Consider the following 20352-nt stretch of genomic DNA (forward strand, 5'->3'; position numbering starts at 1 on the left):
GGCCTACAAATGAAACGTAGATTTTTATGGGGGGGGGTTCGGGCTCGAACCTACAAATAAAACGTAAAATTTCGGGCTCTCTGCCTTTAATACACGGGGCCGGGTCGGGTCGGGCTGGATTTTTTAGGCCCGAACTAATCGAGAGAGCAGAGAGATAGGGCATAACATAACAATGGCTGAAGCGGAGAAAGTGGGAGCGAGAAAGGTTAGGTATTGATGCACCTAACACATTAAAAGCAGACATCTGGAGACATTTTGGCTTCTACGAGGTTGGTGGGAAACATGACCAGAGTTATGCGGTGTGTAAAAGACTTAAACATGAGAATAATAATACAAATGGGGAAACCAAATCCATTGCATCACCGGAATTGCGCAGGGAAGATTTTTGAAAGTACTTACATATTTTAAAATGTGCTGAATCAATTCGGCTTGTTGCCCGCATCGAATCGAATCGTCCATCCCCCGCATCGGGATGCATCGCCGCATTGATTATTGTTGACACCCTTAGTAGACGTGCTGGGGTCCATATTGTTGCGGACAGCAAGGTGGCTAGAAATCCGAGCAGTTCTTTGACGCGACATGAGAAATACCTTGCTCATTTGCACACAACTGAAACCTTCTACCTAGCCCTCCCTTCCTTACTTCTGCAACTCCGCCCGACGACATTAAAAAAAAAAAAATTCGATATAGGAAAATTTCTCGCGGCACACCTGACAATCTCTCATGGCACACCGGTTGAAAAACACTGCACTAGAGGATTTTGAGGGTGGGTGGAGGATGTCTAGGAGCCATTTTCAAGGGCGTTACAAGCACTACATGGAACAAAAAGGCAAAAGAGAACAACAGGAAAAGTAGATCGCGGCAAGACGAAGCAACACTAAAGAGCAATGAAAACTGTCTTCTTTCGCTGTGTAGGAGAGAAGCTGCGTGCAACCAATCAATCAGCTTTCGAGATTCCCGAGTCGTTTGGGATGCTGGCCAGCGTGGAATTTGAGTTGTGCAGGCTCTCCCCTGGCTTTTGCTAGCGCATGGACATCTTTCGCGCCATATTTTCTCAATTTAGATTTTTCGATGGATATCTTTTTAAATTTTTGATGAATATATTTTTTCAAATCCACGTTGCACTTAGGGCGCGAAGGTTTAGCCACGAAGTAGCGAGGGATCACTGTATCAAAGTTGATGTTATGTAAGCTGGTTTTCATGTTAGTTGATGATAATCACTCACTCCCTAAACCCATCCATACCTGTTCAGACCTTCCCACATTAAATAACTGTTAAAAACTCACCTTTTTAAACTAGCTTTTAACTTATAATTTTTTTCTTTATTGTTTTGTTCTGTTCATGTTGTTTGCTGTTTTTTGTTTCAACTGTAAAGCGTCTTTGAGCACTGGTAAAAGCGCTCTACAAATAAAATGTATTATAATGTATTATTATTATTACTATTATTATGAGAAAATATGCAGAGTGGATATTTTTATCAAGTAAGGGAGAATGCAAATGATTGCTGGTTTAGTGGTATAATTGGGCTGATATGCTGTATGCTACAGATAGCTGGCTAAAAAGATAACAGGCATCCTAGCTGAGCTGCATAAATCAAACATTACCTGAAGATCTGAAAAGTGCTCGAACAGTTAGCCCCTTTAAGTCAGGGCTAGAAACACTATTGTTTATTGTAGCATATTAATCTATATAAACAATGTCCCACTTGTTCAAATAACCAATTGTTTGACATTTGTTGATCATCCATTTATTTGTTTATCATTTCCATTTCCTGTTTTGTTTTTCTACTGTCATACTTATGTAATATGATTTTTTTGTACAATTTTGACTTTTAAAAGCTATTTATAAATTGTGTCATGTTGATTTTCATGTGATGTAAAGCTTGTATTGAAATGTGCTTTACAAATATATACAGTTGCCTAGCCTTGCTTAAAAAGGCTATTGTTTGCTTGTAGCACAAATAGTGACCAATCCCAAAGGCTCTATTTTTAAGAAACTGCCTTTACCTGTAAAACAGTCACTTAGATATTGTTTATACTATACAAGCAAATTGAAAAAGCTCAAGATACTTGGCATTTGGTGGAAATTTCCAGACGACTGAACAACCAGTGTTTTGACATTCAACTGTGTGCTAAATTACTATTTAACCATTAAAAAGAAGTTTCTTCTCCCTCTGTCTCAGACTTGCGAGCTCAACTGACTGACCAGATAAAAATTTTGGACTCCCAGGTAGAGGTAAAACAGCAGCAGCTCTCTGACCTCTCTGAGTTCCTCCGTCGGCGTGGTGATATTGAGGCTGAATACGCACGGGCTCTTGATAAACTCACGGAGAGATTTACGCACAAAACTAAAAAGTGAGTGACCAACAGCTCATTTTACATAAATCATCATCGTCACACTCTTACCGGAATCTGTTCGTCTGTCTGTCTGGCTTTTTTTGGACTATGAATTGCTTGGTTGTCAAACTGATGGGAGAGTGCCTCTTGGACTGAGAAAGAACGCGTTAATTTTCCAAGCAATTGGTAAAAGAATGGCCTCAAAGTTGGAACGAATATAATATGAATCCGACATAAATGATTGTTTTCATATGATCCACTAGACATCACTATGGCCATGGGAACCAACCAGTCTCCATTTAAATGAAAGAACGACTATATTTCGGATAAGCAGTTGGTACAGACAAAAATAACCTTAAATTAAAATCAAACAAGAATATTATGACCCGCTAAGGAAAATCAACATAGTGACTGCAGTATGCATTTTGCAGTGGATAAGCGGCCCTTCAGGTGCAAATTGTTTCTCTGTTTTAACTCATGAGGCTGCAGGAGCGGGTCTGAGTGCACAGCAGGTGTCGGTGTTCTAGTGTTACCTACTTAACAGGTGCCTGGCCCGAGAACGTTATTTGTGTGAGGCCATACTGCTGCAAAGAAGAGGGTGGGCTGAGTGCACATTAGGTTATTTGTAATGAGCTGTTCCATGCCAGTGAGGATGTCTTCTCCTCTGCAGGAAGGAACAGTGGGGTCAGTCAGTGTGTCAAGTCTGGTCTGTCTTGCTGACTCAGACCCGTTTGGAAAGTCGTGAGCACTCAACGTTGGGCGACACCTGCTGCAATGCACTAATACAGCGGTTGGTGCACAGTACAGAGGACACGCACCGGCTACACAAACGGGTGAGAGTGACACAAGAGTGCTGATTATTTTTTACACTACATTTTTTGCATCAAAGCATTTCATTATTCAGTAAAGAACTCAATTTTGTCTAACGACAAATTTCACTTGAATTATTTTCAATAATATAAAAATGGTTTGGCATGATCTGTAGGTACAGTGGGGCAAATATGTATTTAGTCAACCACTAATTGTGCAAGTTCTCCCACTTGAAAATATTAGAGGCCTGTAATTGTCAACATGGTTAAGCCTCAACCATGAGAGACAGAATGTGGAAAAAACCCAGAAAATCACTTTGTTTGATTTTTAAATAATTTATTTGCAAATCATGGTGGAAAATTAGTATTTGGTCAATACCAAAAGTTCATCTCAATACTTTGTTATGTACCCTTTGTTGGCAATATTGGCGGCCAAACGTTTTCTGGAACTCTTCACAAGCTTTTCACACATTGTTGGTGGTATTTTGGCCCATTCCTCCATGCAGATCTCCTCTAAAGTAGTGATGTTTTGGGGCTGTCGTTGGGCAACACGGACTTTCAATTCCCTCCACAGATTTTCTATGGGGTTGAGACCTGAGGACTGGCTCCAGGACCTTGAAATGCTTCTTACGAAGCCACTCCTTTGTTGCCCTGGCTGTGTGTCTGGGAACATTGTCATGCTGAAAGACCCAGCCACGTCTCGTCTTCAAAGCCTTTGCTGATGGAAGGAGATTTTCACTCAAAACCTCTCGATACATGGCCTCATTCATTCTTTCCTATACACAGATCAGTCGTCCTGGTCCCTTTGCAGAAAAACAGCCCAAAAGCATGTTTCCACCCCCATGCTTCACAGTGGGTATGGTGTTGTTCAGATGCAATTCAATATTCTTTCTCCTCCAAACACGAGAACCTGTGTTTCTACCAAAAATTTCTATTTTAGCTTCATCTGAATCCATCCATAAAACATTCTCCCAGTACTCTTCTGGATCATCCAAATGCTCTCTAGCGAACCACAGACGGGCCTGGACGTGTTACTTTCTTCAGCAGGGGGACACGTCTGGCAGTGCAGGATTTGAGTCCCTGGCGGCGCATTGTGTTACTGATAGTAGCCTTTGTTACTGTCGTCCTAGCTCTCTATAGATTATTCACTAGTTACCCCTGTGTGGTTCTGGGATTTTTGCTCACCGTTCTTGTTATCATTTTGACGCCACGGGGTGAGATCTTGCATGGAGCCCCAGATCGAAGGAGATTACTAGTGGTCTTGTATGTCTTCCATTTTCTAATAATTGCTCCGACAGTTGATTTCTTTACACCAAGTGTTTTACCTATTGCAGATTCAGTCTTCCCAGCCTGGTGCAGGTCTACAATTTTGTCTCTGGTGTCCTTCGACAGCTCTTTGGTCTTGCCCTTTGTGGAGTTTGGAGTGTGATTAACTGAAGTTGTGGACAGGTGTCTTTTATACCGATAATGAGTTAAAACAGGTGCCATTAATACAACTAACAAGTGGAGCCTCATTAGACCTCGTTAGAAGAAGTTAGACCTCTTTGACAGCCAGAAATCTTTCTTGTTTGAAGGTGACCAAATACTTATTTTCCACTCTAATTTGGAAATGAATTATTTAAAAATCAAACAATGTGATTTTCTGTTTTTTTGGTTTTTTTCCCCCCACATTCTGTCTCTCATGGTTGAGGTTTACCAGTGTTGACAATTACAGGCCTCTCTAATCTTTTCAAGTAGGAGAACTTGCACAATTGGTGGTTGACTAAATGGTTATTTGCCCCATTGTAATTAAATGCCCCTGAAATGCACCACCAAAATGACAAAAAGGAAAATAAGACATTTATTCCAGCTGAGTCCATCCAAAAGAACCTAAATCATTAAATAAGACAGTAATTTACAGTATTCCTGTATATTGAATAGAATAAATACAGTACTCTTTCAACCCACAGAGCAAAGAGGTTGGAATTCAAATGCAGGATGAACTGCATAAGGTAACCACTGAGCTGCAGACGGTAAGCATTATATATAAATTCTTCTTCTGTACATAAATAATCTAAAAATAAAGTTGATTACACAAAAAAAGAGAGAACAATCTCGTGTACTGTGTTTACATGACAAATGATGATGTAGGCTTTGAAGACATACAACCAGTACCACACTGACTGTCTGATAGCTGAGGGCAAATTGAAGGAGGCTGAGCGTTTGGAAGAGAGACATACTGGCAAATCTGCTGAGCTTGGCCTCAGCCAATCAGGAGGGCAGAGGCGGAGCTCCGTCAAGAAAATGGAGAGATTAATGGAGAAGGTAAATAAAACATAGTATGTTTCTCTCAGCATGACATTAATTTATGTTTTCAAATGAATGGACAGACAGACTTGTTGAAATTTGTGGTTTGTGGAAATGGACAGAAAGATGATGAGATAATTATCATGAGTGTATCTGAATGGTTAGAAAGAAGTTGTCATTATGCATGCAAGTAAATGTGCAGACGTGTTTGTACGTGAATGGAAACAGTATGTGAATGGAGAGGGAAATATTTACTTTGCCTGTGTAGGGAATGAGCAAACTGATTTTTACATTTGGCAGTACGTGTATATGTGAACGGACAGCACGTGTTGTGTGTATGCAGAGACATGGCCGAGTCCAGGAGACCCAACTCAAGTGTACTAAGGCCCGAAATGACTACCTGCTCAATCTTGCCGCAGCCAATGCAGCGATGAACAAGTACTACCTGCAGGATGTCAGCACTCTCATTGATGTAAGAAACAAAGTTCAGAGTCTCTTATTCACACAAATATAGTAGTTGCCGCTGATCAAATATCCAAAACTGAGAATTTGGACCCGAGTTTGAAATTTTCAACTTGCATTGAATTATATTTATTTGTTTTAGCACATTTATTTTTATACTTTATTGCTATGAATTTTATTTTTGTGTGTGTGTGTGTGTGTTTCAATCAGATTTTCGCTGTAAGTTTTCATGTCAGTGAAATCTGCCCAAGACCTTCAATGCCATAAGTGCCATGACACATAAAAAAAATTACCCTTACCACCACGTCTGCCCCCCCCCCCCCCCAACTAATCACGTTCCAAATTCACTTAGTAGGAAAAGCTAGACAGCAAACAGTGATATATTGAAATTTTTCTTTCCTTCCCCTCTCTACTGTATATCACCGCTCATCTCCCTTTGAGCAGTGTTGCGACCTGGGTTTCCATCTTTCTGTAGAGAGGGTAATGAAGTGCTACCTGACTAGTAGGTGGCGCATCCAAAAGACAGAGGAGGCTGGGCTGAAGCAACTGGAGGCCGCTGTAACATCACTAGACCAGAGTGGAGACAGAGATGCACTGCTTCAGCAGCATGACTCTGCTTTCTGCCTTCCGTTTAGATTTAACTACCACCCACACGAAGGCGACCAGGTATAGTATGTTTTTTGTCGAAATGATATTGAATCTGAATGTTGCTCTATTTAGTTATTGATTTGTATTCCAGGTCTGTGAGGTGAGTGCAGAGAGTCAGGTACGATACGAGATGGAGACCAGATTCCAACAGCTTCAGTCTCGACTAGCTGCTGTCACATTGGAAACAGAAGAGGTAAGATGACAAAATATACACTGAACCCTCGCTATTGATAAGGTCAATGGATGATAACTACAAAGTAGTGTACATCGTTTGTATTTGAAGTTAGATGAGGATAGTCAAAGTTAATTTACTTAGGGTAAGGTCAATAGACTACAGCCAGGTTTCTCAACTTATGATTTTTTTTTTTTTTTGTGGGACTGTGTGTGTACATGCGCACTTGTATACCTATCCAAGAGCGTACACCCGCGCATGTGCACGTGTATACCCGCTTGTGCATGTTCAATGTTTTTTTTTTTCAGCTGCAGTGGCGGAAATAAATTCAAACAAATACATTTTAAGATATTTTAAATATACTTATTTGATAAATAATGTATAATTCTGATAAATGTAAAGGTTTTAATTAAATATACAGTATATCATATATAACGTGACGTTAGCGGGTCATCAGTATATTGTCAATGTCCTTAATTTTAACTGTGTGAAAATTAAATGTGTGAAACATTGTCATTCATGTGTTTTCTTTATTTTCATGACTATTTGCATTGTGAATTGCCACTTAAAGTAATAAAACTATGAATGAACATATGTGGAATTATGTTCTTAGCAAAAAAAAAAAAAAAAAAGGGGGAAATACCTAAAACGTGTATAATATTCTAGTATCTTTAAAGTAGCCACCTTCTGCTCTAATTAGTTTTTCGCACACTCCCCATTTGGGGTTGGGGTCTTCATTTGTGTTGCATTGAATGAGGTGTGTCCAAACTTTGGGCCTGTACTGTACGTGAATGAGCTCAGCTCCTGTACTCATCCATGTGTAACGTGAGAAACACAACTGATGCTCCAGATTCAAAGGTAGTCACCCCAAAGATAGTTGTAAAAAAGACTTAACTCTATAAACAGCCTGGACCGTCACAATGCATTTCAGACTAACTAGCTTGCACTAGCTAAGTAGCAGCATTACTTTAGTACTAGGATGTAACTTTTGACCGCAAAACAAAAAAGATAAGACGTGCGCAGAGATTGTCTTTAGTGTGGACGCCATGTTTTGATTTGTCAAACACGGAGCATTTGGTTTATTAATTACATGGGACTTTCCGCTGTTATCTGTGGGTTGGAGCTAACGAACCGTTGCTCCCAGCAGTGATAAATACTCACTTTCTCGAGATCCGTCTTATGTAAATCCTTCACCATCGTTCACGCTCTACTGTGGGCGTCGATGGTTCATACGCACACAGTGCAGGTACAGCAAGTCACAGGGAAAATGCAGACTGGAATTTTAGTGATGTGGGCGTTCTCTATATTAACAAGTGGAATAGATTGAATAAGTATGCACTGATGGGACTCTCTACCAGTCAGGGGGACACTGACAGATTTATGATCATATTTATATTAATAATGACAGGTTACATTATTATTGATTTAAACTAATATTAAAGTAATATTCAGGCAACTTCAAAGTGAATATGGAAGCTTTTTTTTTTTTTTTTTTTTAAATAAAACAACAATATTTTTAGGGGGGCTTAAGAATATCAGCCCCCCTAAAATAGGCCTAACGACGCCAGTGGTGTGACAAATTTAAAGTGTGGAATAGGGCAATAGAATTGCCTGACATGCGTGAGAAGCGCTCAGTGCATGAGAGTTGTAGTTTAGGTTGCAAGTTTTCTCTACAGTGTGGTAAAACCGTTAAAAGTAATTTCCCAATAATCCATGTCTTGCCCTATCTCAGGTAAGCAAAACGCTCAAAGCGACACTCACAGCCCTGCTGGACTCTATGTGTGACACCGACTGCAACCCCACTGCTGAGGTTCCCAGCAGCTTGTTACATGAGCCCCCCGGAGGAGGCTCTGCCCCAAAACTAACCCTCGCCAAGCGTCGAGCCAATCAGCAGGAAACAGAAACGTACTATTTTACAGTGAGTTCCATGTAATTTATGTCCTGCTGTATGTCTGAGAATTAATTTGAATTTTTTTTTTCTTTATCATAGAAAGTAAAGGAATTTCTTACCAGTAGCTCTCTGACTTTCAAACTTCAAGCCAAACATGATCTACTACAAGAGGCCATACAGAAAGGTACTCTTAAACAGTGGAGCATCTAAATGTGGACGTAAAGAAATATTTGCAGAGTGATGCAGTCACCAATTGGTACATTGCATTTCTTATATTAAACTTGTACTCTAATGTATAGAAACCATTTACTGCCAAGGTTAAACTAAGTCCACAAGTCAAAACAGGAAGCGTTACCAAAGTAAAGGTAGAGGGGAGTCGGGACAAGGACCACCACATTATGCTTATCATTACACTGTTCTACCAGTTAATAGCTAGTACCCTTCTTTGGTTGCGTCACAAAAAAGAACAAACACTGTTCCACTTCTTACACTCCACGCTGTACATCTTGCACTACACACTATACATCTGTGGCAAACAACTTTGGAGGTTCCACTGGAGTAGCTTCTCAAACTCTGGCTACACTGTAAATATGTAAAAGCCATTTAAAGAATGTTTGATTGCGTCTGTGCTCTTTCTTTTAGCTGAGGCTGTCAACACAGACCCCTCCAGGTATGTAAGAAAAGTAGCGTGACTAAATGAGGAATGAAAAGGAATTGAGAGAGGGGAGCAGTGAGGACAGAGACTTGGTTTTAAAACACCATTTTAAGCCAGACGTCATTATATAACAGGTCATTTTTTTGGAGGTAATGAGGACTGTTGAACTGAAGTGTGACTAATTATGAAGTTAGCAGGCTTCATTACAGCTCGTTATAATATCAACAAACAAAATGGCATTATGCAATTTATGTACTTCCCAGAGCTCAGTGTTCTCGCTCGGTGCGAGTTTGGAAGTCCAGACCCGTTTCCCAATTTTGCCACACGCTGTTCAGCACAGATATTCTGTCATACATACAGGTAAAGATCATGCAGCCTTCAAATCATAAATGCATATTCATCCTTTTTTTCTGAGTAAATGATGTGGAAGTTTCTGGGCCACTGTGTGGACTCTTTGGTGTTGCTTATGGCTTATTAATGGCACTCTGTCCTTTCAATCCATTTCCCACTTTTATCCGTTCCGCTTTCTAAAATGGGATTAAAATACACTCGAGTCTTCATTGCCTCTTCTCTCAACTCCTCAAGTTAAGGCTTATTTATGTGCACTTTGCACCAATGCTTCTAAATCTTTCTTACTCTTATTTTTATGCACATCTTTTTCTTACCTTGCTTTTTCCTTTTCAATGCTATGCTTTGCTTGGTATAGAAGAAGAAGAAGAATGTCTCGTACACAGGTACCCAATTCTGTCTTTTGTTGCTTATATGAACCTGAAAATGTGACATTTTGCCATCAACTATAAGTGAAGTTTTATTTTGAAAATGCTACAATTAGAAAAGATTCGTGTAATAATGGAGAAGAGAACAAATAGGCATACCATGTATGTGGGTGTAGTGTGTCCTTGAAGAGGAGTCCGGTGGAATGGAATAAAGTCAAGTTGAAAGTTACACCTGCTCAGGCCACGTCTTAATATTGGCAGAGCTGACCTAACACGATTTTGGTCAATTTGGCACTTGCTAATTCTGAGCATCACAGATTTGTACAGTGCATGTCAGATATATTACACACATTTGTCGATTGGTGGCATGAAACATTTTAATTAAATTTTGAATCATTACACGGGGCTGCACAAAAGCTGTACTGTATGTGATAGAGGGTAGTTTCCAAGTTCTGACTTTGCAGCAGTGGTGTGTTTTGAAACTAGTGGTACCAGCACGATGCATTTAAAGGCAATGATGAAGCAGTCCCTTTGAGTGTGAATTACTGAAGTCCGTTGTTTTCACACCCACAGCTTGTCTCGTAAATCAAAATCACCAACATTTGAACTGATTCGCCTATGTTCGCATTTCACACTGTAAATGAAAATAGATCCCTGGTAGTGGATAGTATTTCTGTTTGTTATACTGTATATAGGCCCACTATGCATCCCATTGCAAGTATTAGCATTAGCATTGTTAACCTCAGCATAAAGACTTCCAGAATATTTCCCAGAGCCTCTCAATTAAGATTGCCAAAATGACAATGGCTTCATACATATATAGATTTTTTTAATCTAATAATGCCATTTAAAAGTTAACAGAATAAGAAAGTTCAATATTGATAACCTAAGATGTGTCTTCATAAATTACAGACGCAATACTTAAAATTTTCACTATCTACACTCTGTTTATGCAAACTATCAAATAGGCATCTTGAATTTTGTTTATAAGCAATGTTCATTTGTGTTTTTTGCCTTCTTAATTATTAATGTGTTATCCTAAAAGTACATTTGTATAAATGAAAACACCTGCTCTAATATTGTAAAAGGCTGTTCCCCTAACAAATTCAATTGAGTAAATAGACACCTACCAACTTGTTTAAGAAACAACTGAGAAAGGAAAATAATTTATTATTGCGGTTCACCTTCTTGATTTTACAAGTTGGGTAATAAACTAACTTCAAATGAGAGAAACAGTTACAGTAAATAAGATTGAAAACTAATTCTGGAAGGACTTTCTTATCTACAACATTTATCGTCTTTGCTACAGCCTCGGCAGCAATATTTATGCACATTTTTCCGTTACGAACAAGAAGAAAAAGCTGTCTTCATTTCATGACTTACTTTACCTTCTCTACCTTTTCAACCTTCACAAACTGTTTATTTATTTTCAAGTCGCATCACATGTTTATTTGCCTTTTTCCCCTCCCCTAAAGATTGATATTATAATTGACTTTTTGTGTCCTATTTCTTCTGACTTTCAAATCCTCTTTCCTCTGCAGAGCTCCGGCCAGCAGATCCCTGTGGTGGTTGAAAGCTGCATCCGCTTCATAAACCTTCACGGTGAGACAATTTGCATGACCAGCCATAAACCATGCTGAGAGAGCTTCTGTTGACTTTAAAATGAGCAGATGTAGTCATCATGATGTCAGCCACTATGGTTTCTATTGCTCCCAACATTTGGAGTTAGTCATTTTTTGACTCTCAATGGACTCATACTTTCCTGTAAACCCAAATTGTTATTGTATACATTCACGCATAATTGAAAATGTAAAAATGCCTATTTGTGTGTGTTTGTTTTAGGTCTACACCATGAAGGAATATTCAGAGTTCCTGGGTCACAAAGAGAAGTTAATCTAATCAAGGATGCATTTGAAAGAGGTAAATCTAGAAAAAAAACAGTGTTGTAAATGTACATTGCGCTCATCGACTTCAACTAATGTTTACTGAGTTATGTACATGTGTCCTGTTTGTTAAATACAAAATACTAACATAATGAAGGTTCTAAAGAAAACTGTTTATCTAATAAAGTACACTTACATATTTCATATACACTATTACATACACTGTACTGAATCTTCCTGATGAGAGTATATTACCTTATTTTTTGGACTATAAGTCACAGTTTTTTTTTCATAGTTTGGCTGGGGGGGTGTCTTATACTCTAGAATGACTTATGTGTGAAATTATTAACACATTATTATATCATTTCACATGTTCTTTTGGTGTTTTGGAGTGACACTGATGGTTTGGTAAACTTAGTATGAGCATGTTCTTTATGCTATAGTTATCTGAATAACTCTTAATAGCTATGTTACGTTAACAAACTGGCCACGTTCGCATTTCGTTGTACATGTATCATGTAACATTATCATACCGTACACTTATTCAGCATGTTGTTCTCTATTGTATTTTTATTTTAAATTGCCTTTCAAGATGACATATCTGTTCTATGTGTTGGATTTTATCAAGTAAATTTCCCCTAAAAATGCAACTTACTGTATACTCCGGTGCGATTTATATGTTTTTTTTCCTCTTCGTTGGGCATTTTATGGCTGGTGCGATTTATATATGTTTTTTTTCCTCTTCGTTGGGCATTTTATGGCTGGTGCGACTTATAGTCCGAAAAATAGATAAGCAAAGCATTTTGAAAAATTGTAATTGAGTGGTTCTCAAACTTCTCAATTGGTAGCTTTAATTTGAAGAAGACTATTTAAAGTTCCTAGTGAACAAAAAAAAAATACAAGGCTATGACAGGGTGAATTTTTATAACAGAACTATAAAAATTTGAACATGTCAAACTCTTTTGGTTGCCCTCTTCAATTCTTAATTATTTCATTTACGTTTTTTTTTTTTTTTTTGTTACACATTTTGTATATCATACGCCTCTGTACATCCTTTTTATAGGAGAAGACCCTCTGTCGGATAGTGAGTGTGACCTGGACTCGGTGGCCGGGGTGTTGAAGCTTTACTTTAGGGGCCTTGAGCCTCCCCTCTTCCCCTATGATAGCTACTCTCAGCTGCTGGAGTGTGTCCGTAAGAACTGTCTTGTTTTACTTATTGACAAGTTTGAAGAAAAAAAAATGATAATAATAATCTACTGTATCAGATTCCATTGAGATATCTATTCACCTATGACCACTTATACTCACAAGGGTCATGGGCGAATCAGATTCTTCTTGAAAATTATGGGTGGCAAGTAAAATACAGCCATGATTTTAGTTTTCCTTATATGTAGCCAAATGGGTTAATTACCCACCATTTTTTTCCAATGAAGTCACTGAAAGCAATAAATGAAAGTTTTTGTTTTTTGTCTGCTGTTGTTTTCTCTCTCGTCGAATAGAAAGAGTTTCTTACACATAGTCAGGTGTGCACATAATTTTTTTCGCCCAGGTTCTCAGAGGAGGACCTGGAGATGTGACATGGTCCTCATTGAGCTTGAGAGCCGACCCGCCTGATGCGATAAATTTATGACAAGCTTTACTTAGAGCCAATTAACTTTAATTAATTATATTAAAAATTAATGCTTGATTAACATCAACTGGCACAACAAAATTGGCATTACTTTGAAGTGAAATGTAAAGAAATAAACATAAAAGCACCAATTCAAAATAAAGGGCATTATGCGGCTCCCACATTAACTCCAAGCCTTTTTAAAAGTGGGATGTCCTCCTCATAAGACCTCATTGAACGTGCATGTTTAGCTTTGTAAAATGCGAGCAAAAACACGTTTGTCAGTGCATGTCGCTGTTCATTACCTTTATTCCGCGACTTGTCCATAGGGCGAGTCGGGTCATGTCTGACATCCATAGTTTGCTTAATTGCCACATGCTCTCTGTTTTTTTCGTGTTTTTCAAAGTTTGGATGGCTGAAATTCTTTGACCCTACATAAAATGCGCTGCTCTTATCGGCGACATTGGGATTCTCACGGCACATTTTGTACCGCCTTTCCGTGCGAGCATCATTTGCTTCTAGCCATGGTACCTCCTGTAGCCACTTTTCAGCAAAAGTCCTTTTTTTCGGTAGCTCCGGTGACGTCTTTGTCGTCTGTCTGTCTTTTGACGGGGGTGGGGGAACATGGAAGTAATTACTCAGTGTGGCCTGCCTCTTCGACATTTTGAGAAGTTATTTTCTCGTGTCCGCCGCAAATACAGTGGTCAGCCATCGGTATGCAAAAGCGTATGGAAGCCGTTGAGGGCCAGCGCGTTTGTCTACGTCTAGTACGCATGCGCGCATGCGGACCACTTATGTGCACCCCTGTACATAGTAGTTGTTATTGTGATGAAGCTATAAATATGGACTCTCTCTCTGTCTCTATCTCTCTCGCTCAGAAATCGAATGTATGGCAGAGAAAGTATTGCAGATTAAAGGAATCGTCTCATCCTTCCCACGACCTCTCGTCATCGTAATGCGATACCTGTTCGCATTCCTCAATCAGTGAGTCAACATATATGAGGATTGAGATGTTGGATTTTGGGGAAAGCTATATTTAGGGTCACTCAGAAGGCATGCCAAATAAAGGGTGACACAGCCAATTGCAACTAAATTGGATCTCACACTAGGAGATTAACCCTTGATTACATAACCAACTCAATACAATTGAAAAACTCTTATCGGGAAATGTGTTTCGGGGGCTAATTTGCTATTCATGTTGGCAGTACCGGACAGTGTTCGGATGGTAGATGCCACATTGGATTTGTAACTCAACTGACATGGGTGTGAGACTACTAAGACCTCATTATTGATAGCATTTTATGAAACTGCTAAGATTTCTGGGAGAAGTCTCACAGTTGGCTGTTTGTTTCTATGACTAACATAAGGAAAGTTTTTTTTATTCTTAACAGGCCCACACAAGCTAGCCTGCTTTAAAAAGATGGACAATGTACATTACGCCAACATACAGTAAATACGTCACACCGCAGAACAGTATTCATTTTGTTCTTATTTAAGGGTTAAAAGTTGTTTCGCTTTTCCACGCCTACTGGAACGGAAAATCGATTCAACCGTGGCTTATGAACAGCTCTAACTTAAATACTCTTCACTATAGCCTTCTATATTTACAAAAACAAATGGGCATATTTTATTCTCTCTCCTGTCCGCAATGGTAGTACAGATACCATTTAATTTGTGTGTGTTTTCACAGCGTGACTCAGTACAGTGATGAGAACATGATGCAGCCCTACAATCTTGCCGTCTGCTTTGGCCCAAGCCTGCTGAGGGGGGTCGATTCGGATGATGCTGTTGCTCAGCAGCCACAGGTCAATGACCTTGTCAAAACCATGATTCTCCAGCATGATGTCATATTCCCCGGCCAATCAGAATTGCCAGGCCCCATCTACGAGAAGCACATGACTCTTGAGCAAGAATATTGGTAAGGGATGTAATTCAAATGTCTTTTAAATATATTTGGCGGTTTTATATTGCCATCTTCTGTGTGTCATATGTTTAGAGTAAAAGACAGAATTTAACATCTATTTTGAAAAGGTTTAAAGTATGTAAAGCAGCTTCATTTCTTGGCTTATCCTCTGGCTTAAGTGAATTTGATGCCACATCAAAGGCTTTTCTTTGCAAGTTCATGCAAGCACTGTTCAGTTTGTGTGACTGCTGACTTTAAGTCAATCATTTACAATGAGAACATTATTCTATTTTCACATATGCTAATTATTGTACCACTCCTTATCATCATAATCCTCATCACCATTTTCCAAAAGAGTCATACTCAGTGAAAGACCAAAATGTGATGGTTGAGTTTTTTTGCAGCCATCATTAATAGGGATGGGAATCGAAATCAGATTCCAATTCGGAACCGGTTCCGAGTGTTTCGAGGCCTCGACATCACAATGAAAAAGCCTTAACGATCCCTTTAACGATTCCTAAAGACGCGTATTCCGTCGTGACGTGTCTTGTTGTCCAGACGCATCAAACTATCATGGCGCCAAGAACCACTCGCTCCAAAGTTTGACTACACTTCGCCAGGAAAGAGTGTGAAAATGAAAGGTTACGACGGGTAAGCACGAGCATTGCAGCCATAAACATAACAATGACAGCACGTAGGTTCAAACGCTCGAAAGTGTGTCTTCACTTCACGAGGAAAAATTACAACAAAGCGACTTGCAGTCATTGCAAGGTGGAGATAACTGCATCGGGAGGGAATACGACTGCGCTGTCCTCACAGAGAGGCTAAGACTCAGTCCTGGCTATACAGCTAGCTAAAATCCCAAATGACGATGCAGAAGACGTTGGTATAATTTGCTGACTTTATTCAACCATCACTTGAAGAGTGAAACTAAGAAAAGAAATTAAACAAATCAATTTCGTCCCCAATAACAAACAGGTTTGCATCAACGTAAATCAGCGATGATTAGCTGGTAATAACAGTATGGTTAGCATTCGTTCGCTAGCATTAGCACATCGTTCAAACCACTACACAACTGGATTTAAGTGTCCGATCGCGAGTAGAAACACAACAACAACACAAAAGATGATACATACAGGCGTTGCCTCTGTAGATATTAACATTAACAAAGAACGTAGGCTCGTAGAAGTGTTTCCCTCTCTCACTAACTCGCTCACTCGCTTAGATGCGGCATTTCTTCTTCGGGTGTAAGCGCGCTCTTCTTCAGGTGAGCGCGTACTTCTTCGCGTGAGGAAGCGCAAGGGCGCCCCCACTTGAGCGTGTAAACGCCACAAAAACTAAAAGGCATGCATTTCAATGTAATGGTAAATAATACACGTTAACCTAGCAGTCCCCAAACTGCGGCCCAAATACGGCCCGCCTCCACATTTGGTCCGGCCATTTTGATTTTTTTTTTTTTTTTTCTCAATCGTGTTATTTATTTCCTGGCCTTTTCCTTGAAGAATTCCGAGAGGGTTATTTGGTTATTATCTATTTAATTAATAGTGTTATTATTATTATTATTATATTATATTATTATTTTTATTTTATTTACTTTCATTCCATGAAGAATCCAGAAAGGGTTATTTGATTGTGGCTTTCTGAAAAACAATAATTTTTTACATTTATGCACTTCTGCAATCGTGACACTTTTTCTGTGACAAACTGACCCCGGACCCTCATCAGAGAAGGGAAAATTTATGTGGCCCTCACAGGAAAAAGTTTGGGGACCCCTGCTTTAACACATATTGCCAAAGGCAGAACAACTACCTATCTGCCAATATACACCAATATTTTTTATTTCTATTAGATAAATGTTTCAGTAAAATGTTACACATTCTTGTGTATTTGCCACTTATTGCCACAGTTAACATTGAGGCTTTGGGCCTCTTTTGATCTCGTTGTGAGTTTGTAAGGTTGTGACTTCTGATTAAACAAACTCGATGCCAATCAAAACGTTTGTTCTTCTTTTTCCCCAAATTAGAATCGATAAGAGAATCGCTAAACAATCGAATCGTTAAGCAATATCGATAATGTAATCGGAATCGTAAAAATCCTACCAATTCCCATCCCTAATCATTAATTCACCACGCTAGGTTTGGGTGGATAAAATGTTTGGGCAGGATTGCGATTGAGTTATGTTAGGACATAATCATAGGCGGAGTTTGACTTTTGGGGCAGGGGGGACACAGCATGTTGATGACCCCGAAACGCAGTGTCAGCAGTCAAATTAACTTAAAAGAATATTTATAATACTAAGTTGAAAATTAGATTTTTTGTTGTGTTTCATTCTTGAGGGCAATTTAAAATCAGGCTGCTTAGGACAGCTATACTTTTCGCCAAGATCATCATCCATTGAATATGGTACGCCCGCCGGTGTCGTGCCAATGTAGTTACCCCCGTCAAAAATTGCATCCCCTGGGCTTGCTTGATTTCCGTGTTTTGGTGATGTAGTTATCTACAAAGTTAACTAAAACTTTTTTCTTTCTGTCGTATAACGTAACATACGTACTGAATGTAAAAAAAGGGAATGTTTTACTGTTTTACTCGTAGGATGACCTATAACTGTTATTAGTGTAATTCAAGTCCTGTATGGAGTTTCTCCAGTTTAATAAACATCAATGTATAACTGTGGTTCTTTTCTGTGTGTGTGCATGTGTGTGTGTGTGCGCGCGCGCGCCTGCATCCAGGGGATACAATTTCTGACGGGGGTAACTACACTGGCAAAACACCGATTGTAGCTCCGTTGTACAATTAGCGTCTTTAGTGGGGCAAATTGAAACTCTGCTCACCATTTTGGTGGTGCTCTCTGGTGTTTCATGGTCTACATTTTAAATCCTTGGTTCTTGCTCAGTACTTGTTGTCACTTTTGAAAGCTTAAGTTTGAAAAATTTGAATTTGTCCATCTTGCCTCTTCGGCCCTTGGTTGGTTTTGGCTAAGCAAAGCAAATAACCATCTACGGTGTTAGTCACATGATCTGTTCAAAAAATAATTTTGACCCATTATAAAAATATCTTTTTTTGTTAATTTCATTCATTTTTGTTGTTGGTTTTATTGCTTTACAACTTTTATAGGCAATATTTTACCTGAAAACACTTAATTTTAAAATCATATATAGGAAAGTCAATTAGATGCAATGACACTTTTTTGACACTAAACCCTTAAACGCCGCGAATGGACATAATAATGACACAACAGATAATATTCTAATGAATTAAAGAAAATAAAAAACATTCACACATACTGAAGTTTGCTGAATTATTTCAATAAACAACACACACTATGCATATTTTCACACATACTGAAGTTTGCTGAATTATTTCAATAAACAACACACACTATACATATTTTTTTAAAGTCACTGTTGGTTTATGCCATTCGCATTTTCAAATTGAAGAACGCTGACAATTCTTTTTCAACCAATCAACAGCTGTATATAATTTATAATTACTTTTAAGGAGTGAGGTATTGCACAAATATAGTCAAGTAGATACTTTAGTCAGGAAAGGAAACACCACAAACTAAACTTTTGGTTTGTCTGCAGTGAACCAATCACAGAGGAGGGAGATGGAGAGCCTGAACATCTACCCAGTGAGGACGGTGAGGAGAATACACACACGCACACACTGAAGAATCACATAACCTCGTCTCCAGTTTACCATTTTTACCTCCATTTACAGTTATAGGAATAAATGTATCCTCCCGCTTCTCCTTTTGGGAATTATATTTCACAATAGAATTGTGAATCATAATTGTTCTTCGTGTGTTTTAATGTATGCATAGAGTGGGAAGCTGTGGCAATGTTCGACTACGCTGCAAGATCTCCAGCTGAGCTGTCATTCAAGCAGGGAGAGCTTCTTATTCTTCACAGCAAGGCCTCCTCTGATTGGTGGAGGGGTGAAGCTGGAGGGGTCAAAGGTCTCATCCCACACAAGTATATCAGTGTCTTAGAAGGGTGAGTGCCTTTTATTACCGACCTTGACAGAGCTCTCAAAATCTATCTTGCTTTGTTCTTGTTGCTCTTCTTTTCTTGGGGAGGAAACTAATTAAAATTGTTACCCTGTTATTCGTGGATGGATCAGAATTAAATCGATAGACATGTTTTAGGAATGTATACGCATACTGCCTATCCTCGGAGCCGGATTTTTGTTTTGTTTTTTTTCTCTTTTAGGGATGATTAATTAGATTAGGCGGCACGGTGGCTGAGTGGTTAGCACGTCCGCCTCACAGTTCTGAGATCAAGGGTTCAATCCCGGGCTTCGGCCTTCCTGTGTGGAGTTTGCATGGTCTCCCCGTGCCTGCGTGGGTTTCCTACGGGAACTCCGGTTTCCTCCCACATCCCAAAAACATGCATGGTAGGCTGATTGAACACTCTAAATTGTCCGTAGGTATGATTGTGTGCGTGAATGGTTGTATGTCTCCTTGTGCCCTGCGATTGGCTGGCAACCAGTTCAGGGTGTCCCCTGCCTACTGCCCGTAGTTAGCTAGGATAGGCTCCAGCACCTTCGCGATCCTCGTGAGGAAAAGTGGCATGGAAAATGAATGAATGAATGAATGAATGAATGAATGAATAATTAGATTAATTGACTGCATACTTATTGTTGCTTGTAGGCTCTGAGTTAGCCAGTAGAGGACATGTGTGCTCTTGCTATCCCCGGAAGTAATGCTAGAAATTCAGCGGACCCTTAACAGAACTGGAGCTAACCACAATGCATCCAATGTCGGCCACTGCTGCACAGGATGCTGCTGCCCATGGGGCTGTGCCGTTGGTTCCATTTGTCTCACTTAGACAAAGCCCAATTAACACATATATGTACAAGTGAAAGATTATGTAGCTTGATGGCGAAGTAAATGACGAAGGTGCAACTGTGCCAGACGGAAAGCCACTGACGGCGTGCTGTGTTCTTACATATTGGTAGAGGTGGACCAGAAAGTAGAGTTC

General features: G+C 39.4%; 1 protein-coding gene across 4 annotated transcripts in view; it reads left to right on the top strand.

Moving 5' to 3' along the window:
- arhgap4b (Rho GTPase activating protein 4b) overlaps positions 1 to 20352 on the top strand; it is a 47788-nt gene that overhangs the window by 19258 nt on the left and 8178 nt on the right. For 2 of the 4 annotated variants that reach the window (XM_057826659.1, XM_057826667.1), the window contains 18 exons: positions 2183 to 2354; positions 3007 to 3169; positions 5095 to 5157; positions 5276 to 5449; positions 5775 to 5903; positions 6338 to 6559; positions 6633 to 6734; positions 8446 to 8631; positions 8704 to 8788; positions 9247 to 9274; positions 9523 to 9619; positions 11517 to 11577; positions 11818 to 11895; positions 12922 to 13050; positions 14346 to 14451; positions 15158 to 15385; positions 18955 to 19010; positions 19194 to 19365. In XM_057826659.1, the coding sequence (XP_057682642.1) occupies positions 2183 to 2354; positions 3007 to 3169; positions 5095 to 5157; positions 5276 to 5449; positions 5775 to 5903; positions 6338 to 6559; positions 6633 to 6734; positions 8446 to 8631; positions 8704 to 8788; positions 9247 to 9274; positions 9523 to 9619; positions 11517 to 11577; positions 11818 to 11895; positions 12922 to 13050; positions 14346 to 14451; positions 15158 to 15385; positions 18955 to 19010; positions 19194 to 19365 (2251 nt within the window). Of the gene's footprint in view, positions 1 to 2182; positions 2355 to 3006; positions 3170 to 5094; positions 5158 to 5275; positions 5450 to 5774; positions 5904 to 6337; positions 6560 to 6632; positions 6735 to 8445; positions 8632 to 8703; positions 8789 to 9246; positions 9275 to 9522; positions 9620 to 9965; positions 9994 to 11516; positions 11578 to 11817; positions 11896 to 12921; positions 13051 to 14345; positions 14452 to 15157; positions 15386 to 18954; positions 19011 to 19193; positions 19366 to 20352 lie in introns of all 4 variants that reach the window. The other 2 variants (XM_057826676.1, XM_057826685.1) reach the window with 2 other exon arrangements.

Source organism: Corythoichthys intestinalis, chromosome 2 (assembly GCF_030265065.1).
Source record: "Corythoichthys intestinalis isolate RoL2023-P3 chromosome 2, ASM3026506v1, whole genome shotgun sequence".
Taxonomy (NCBI): domain Eukaryota; kingdom Metazoa; phylum Chordata; class Actinopteri; order Syngnathiformes; family Syngnathidae; genus Corythoichthys; species Corythoichthys intestinalis.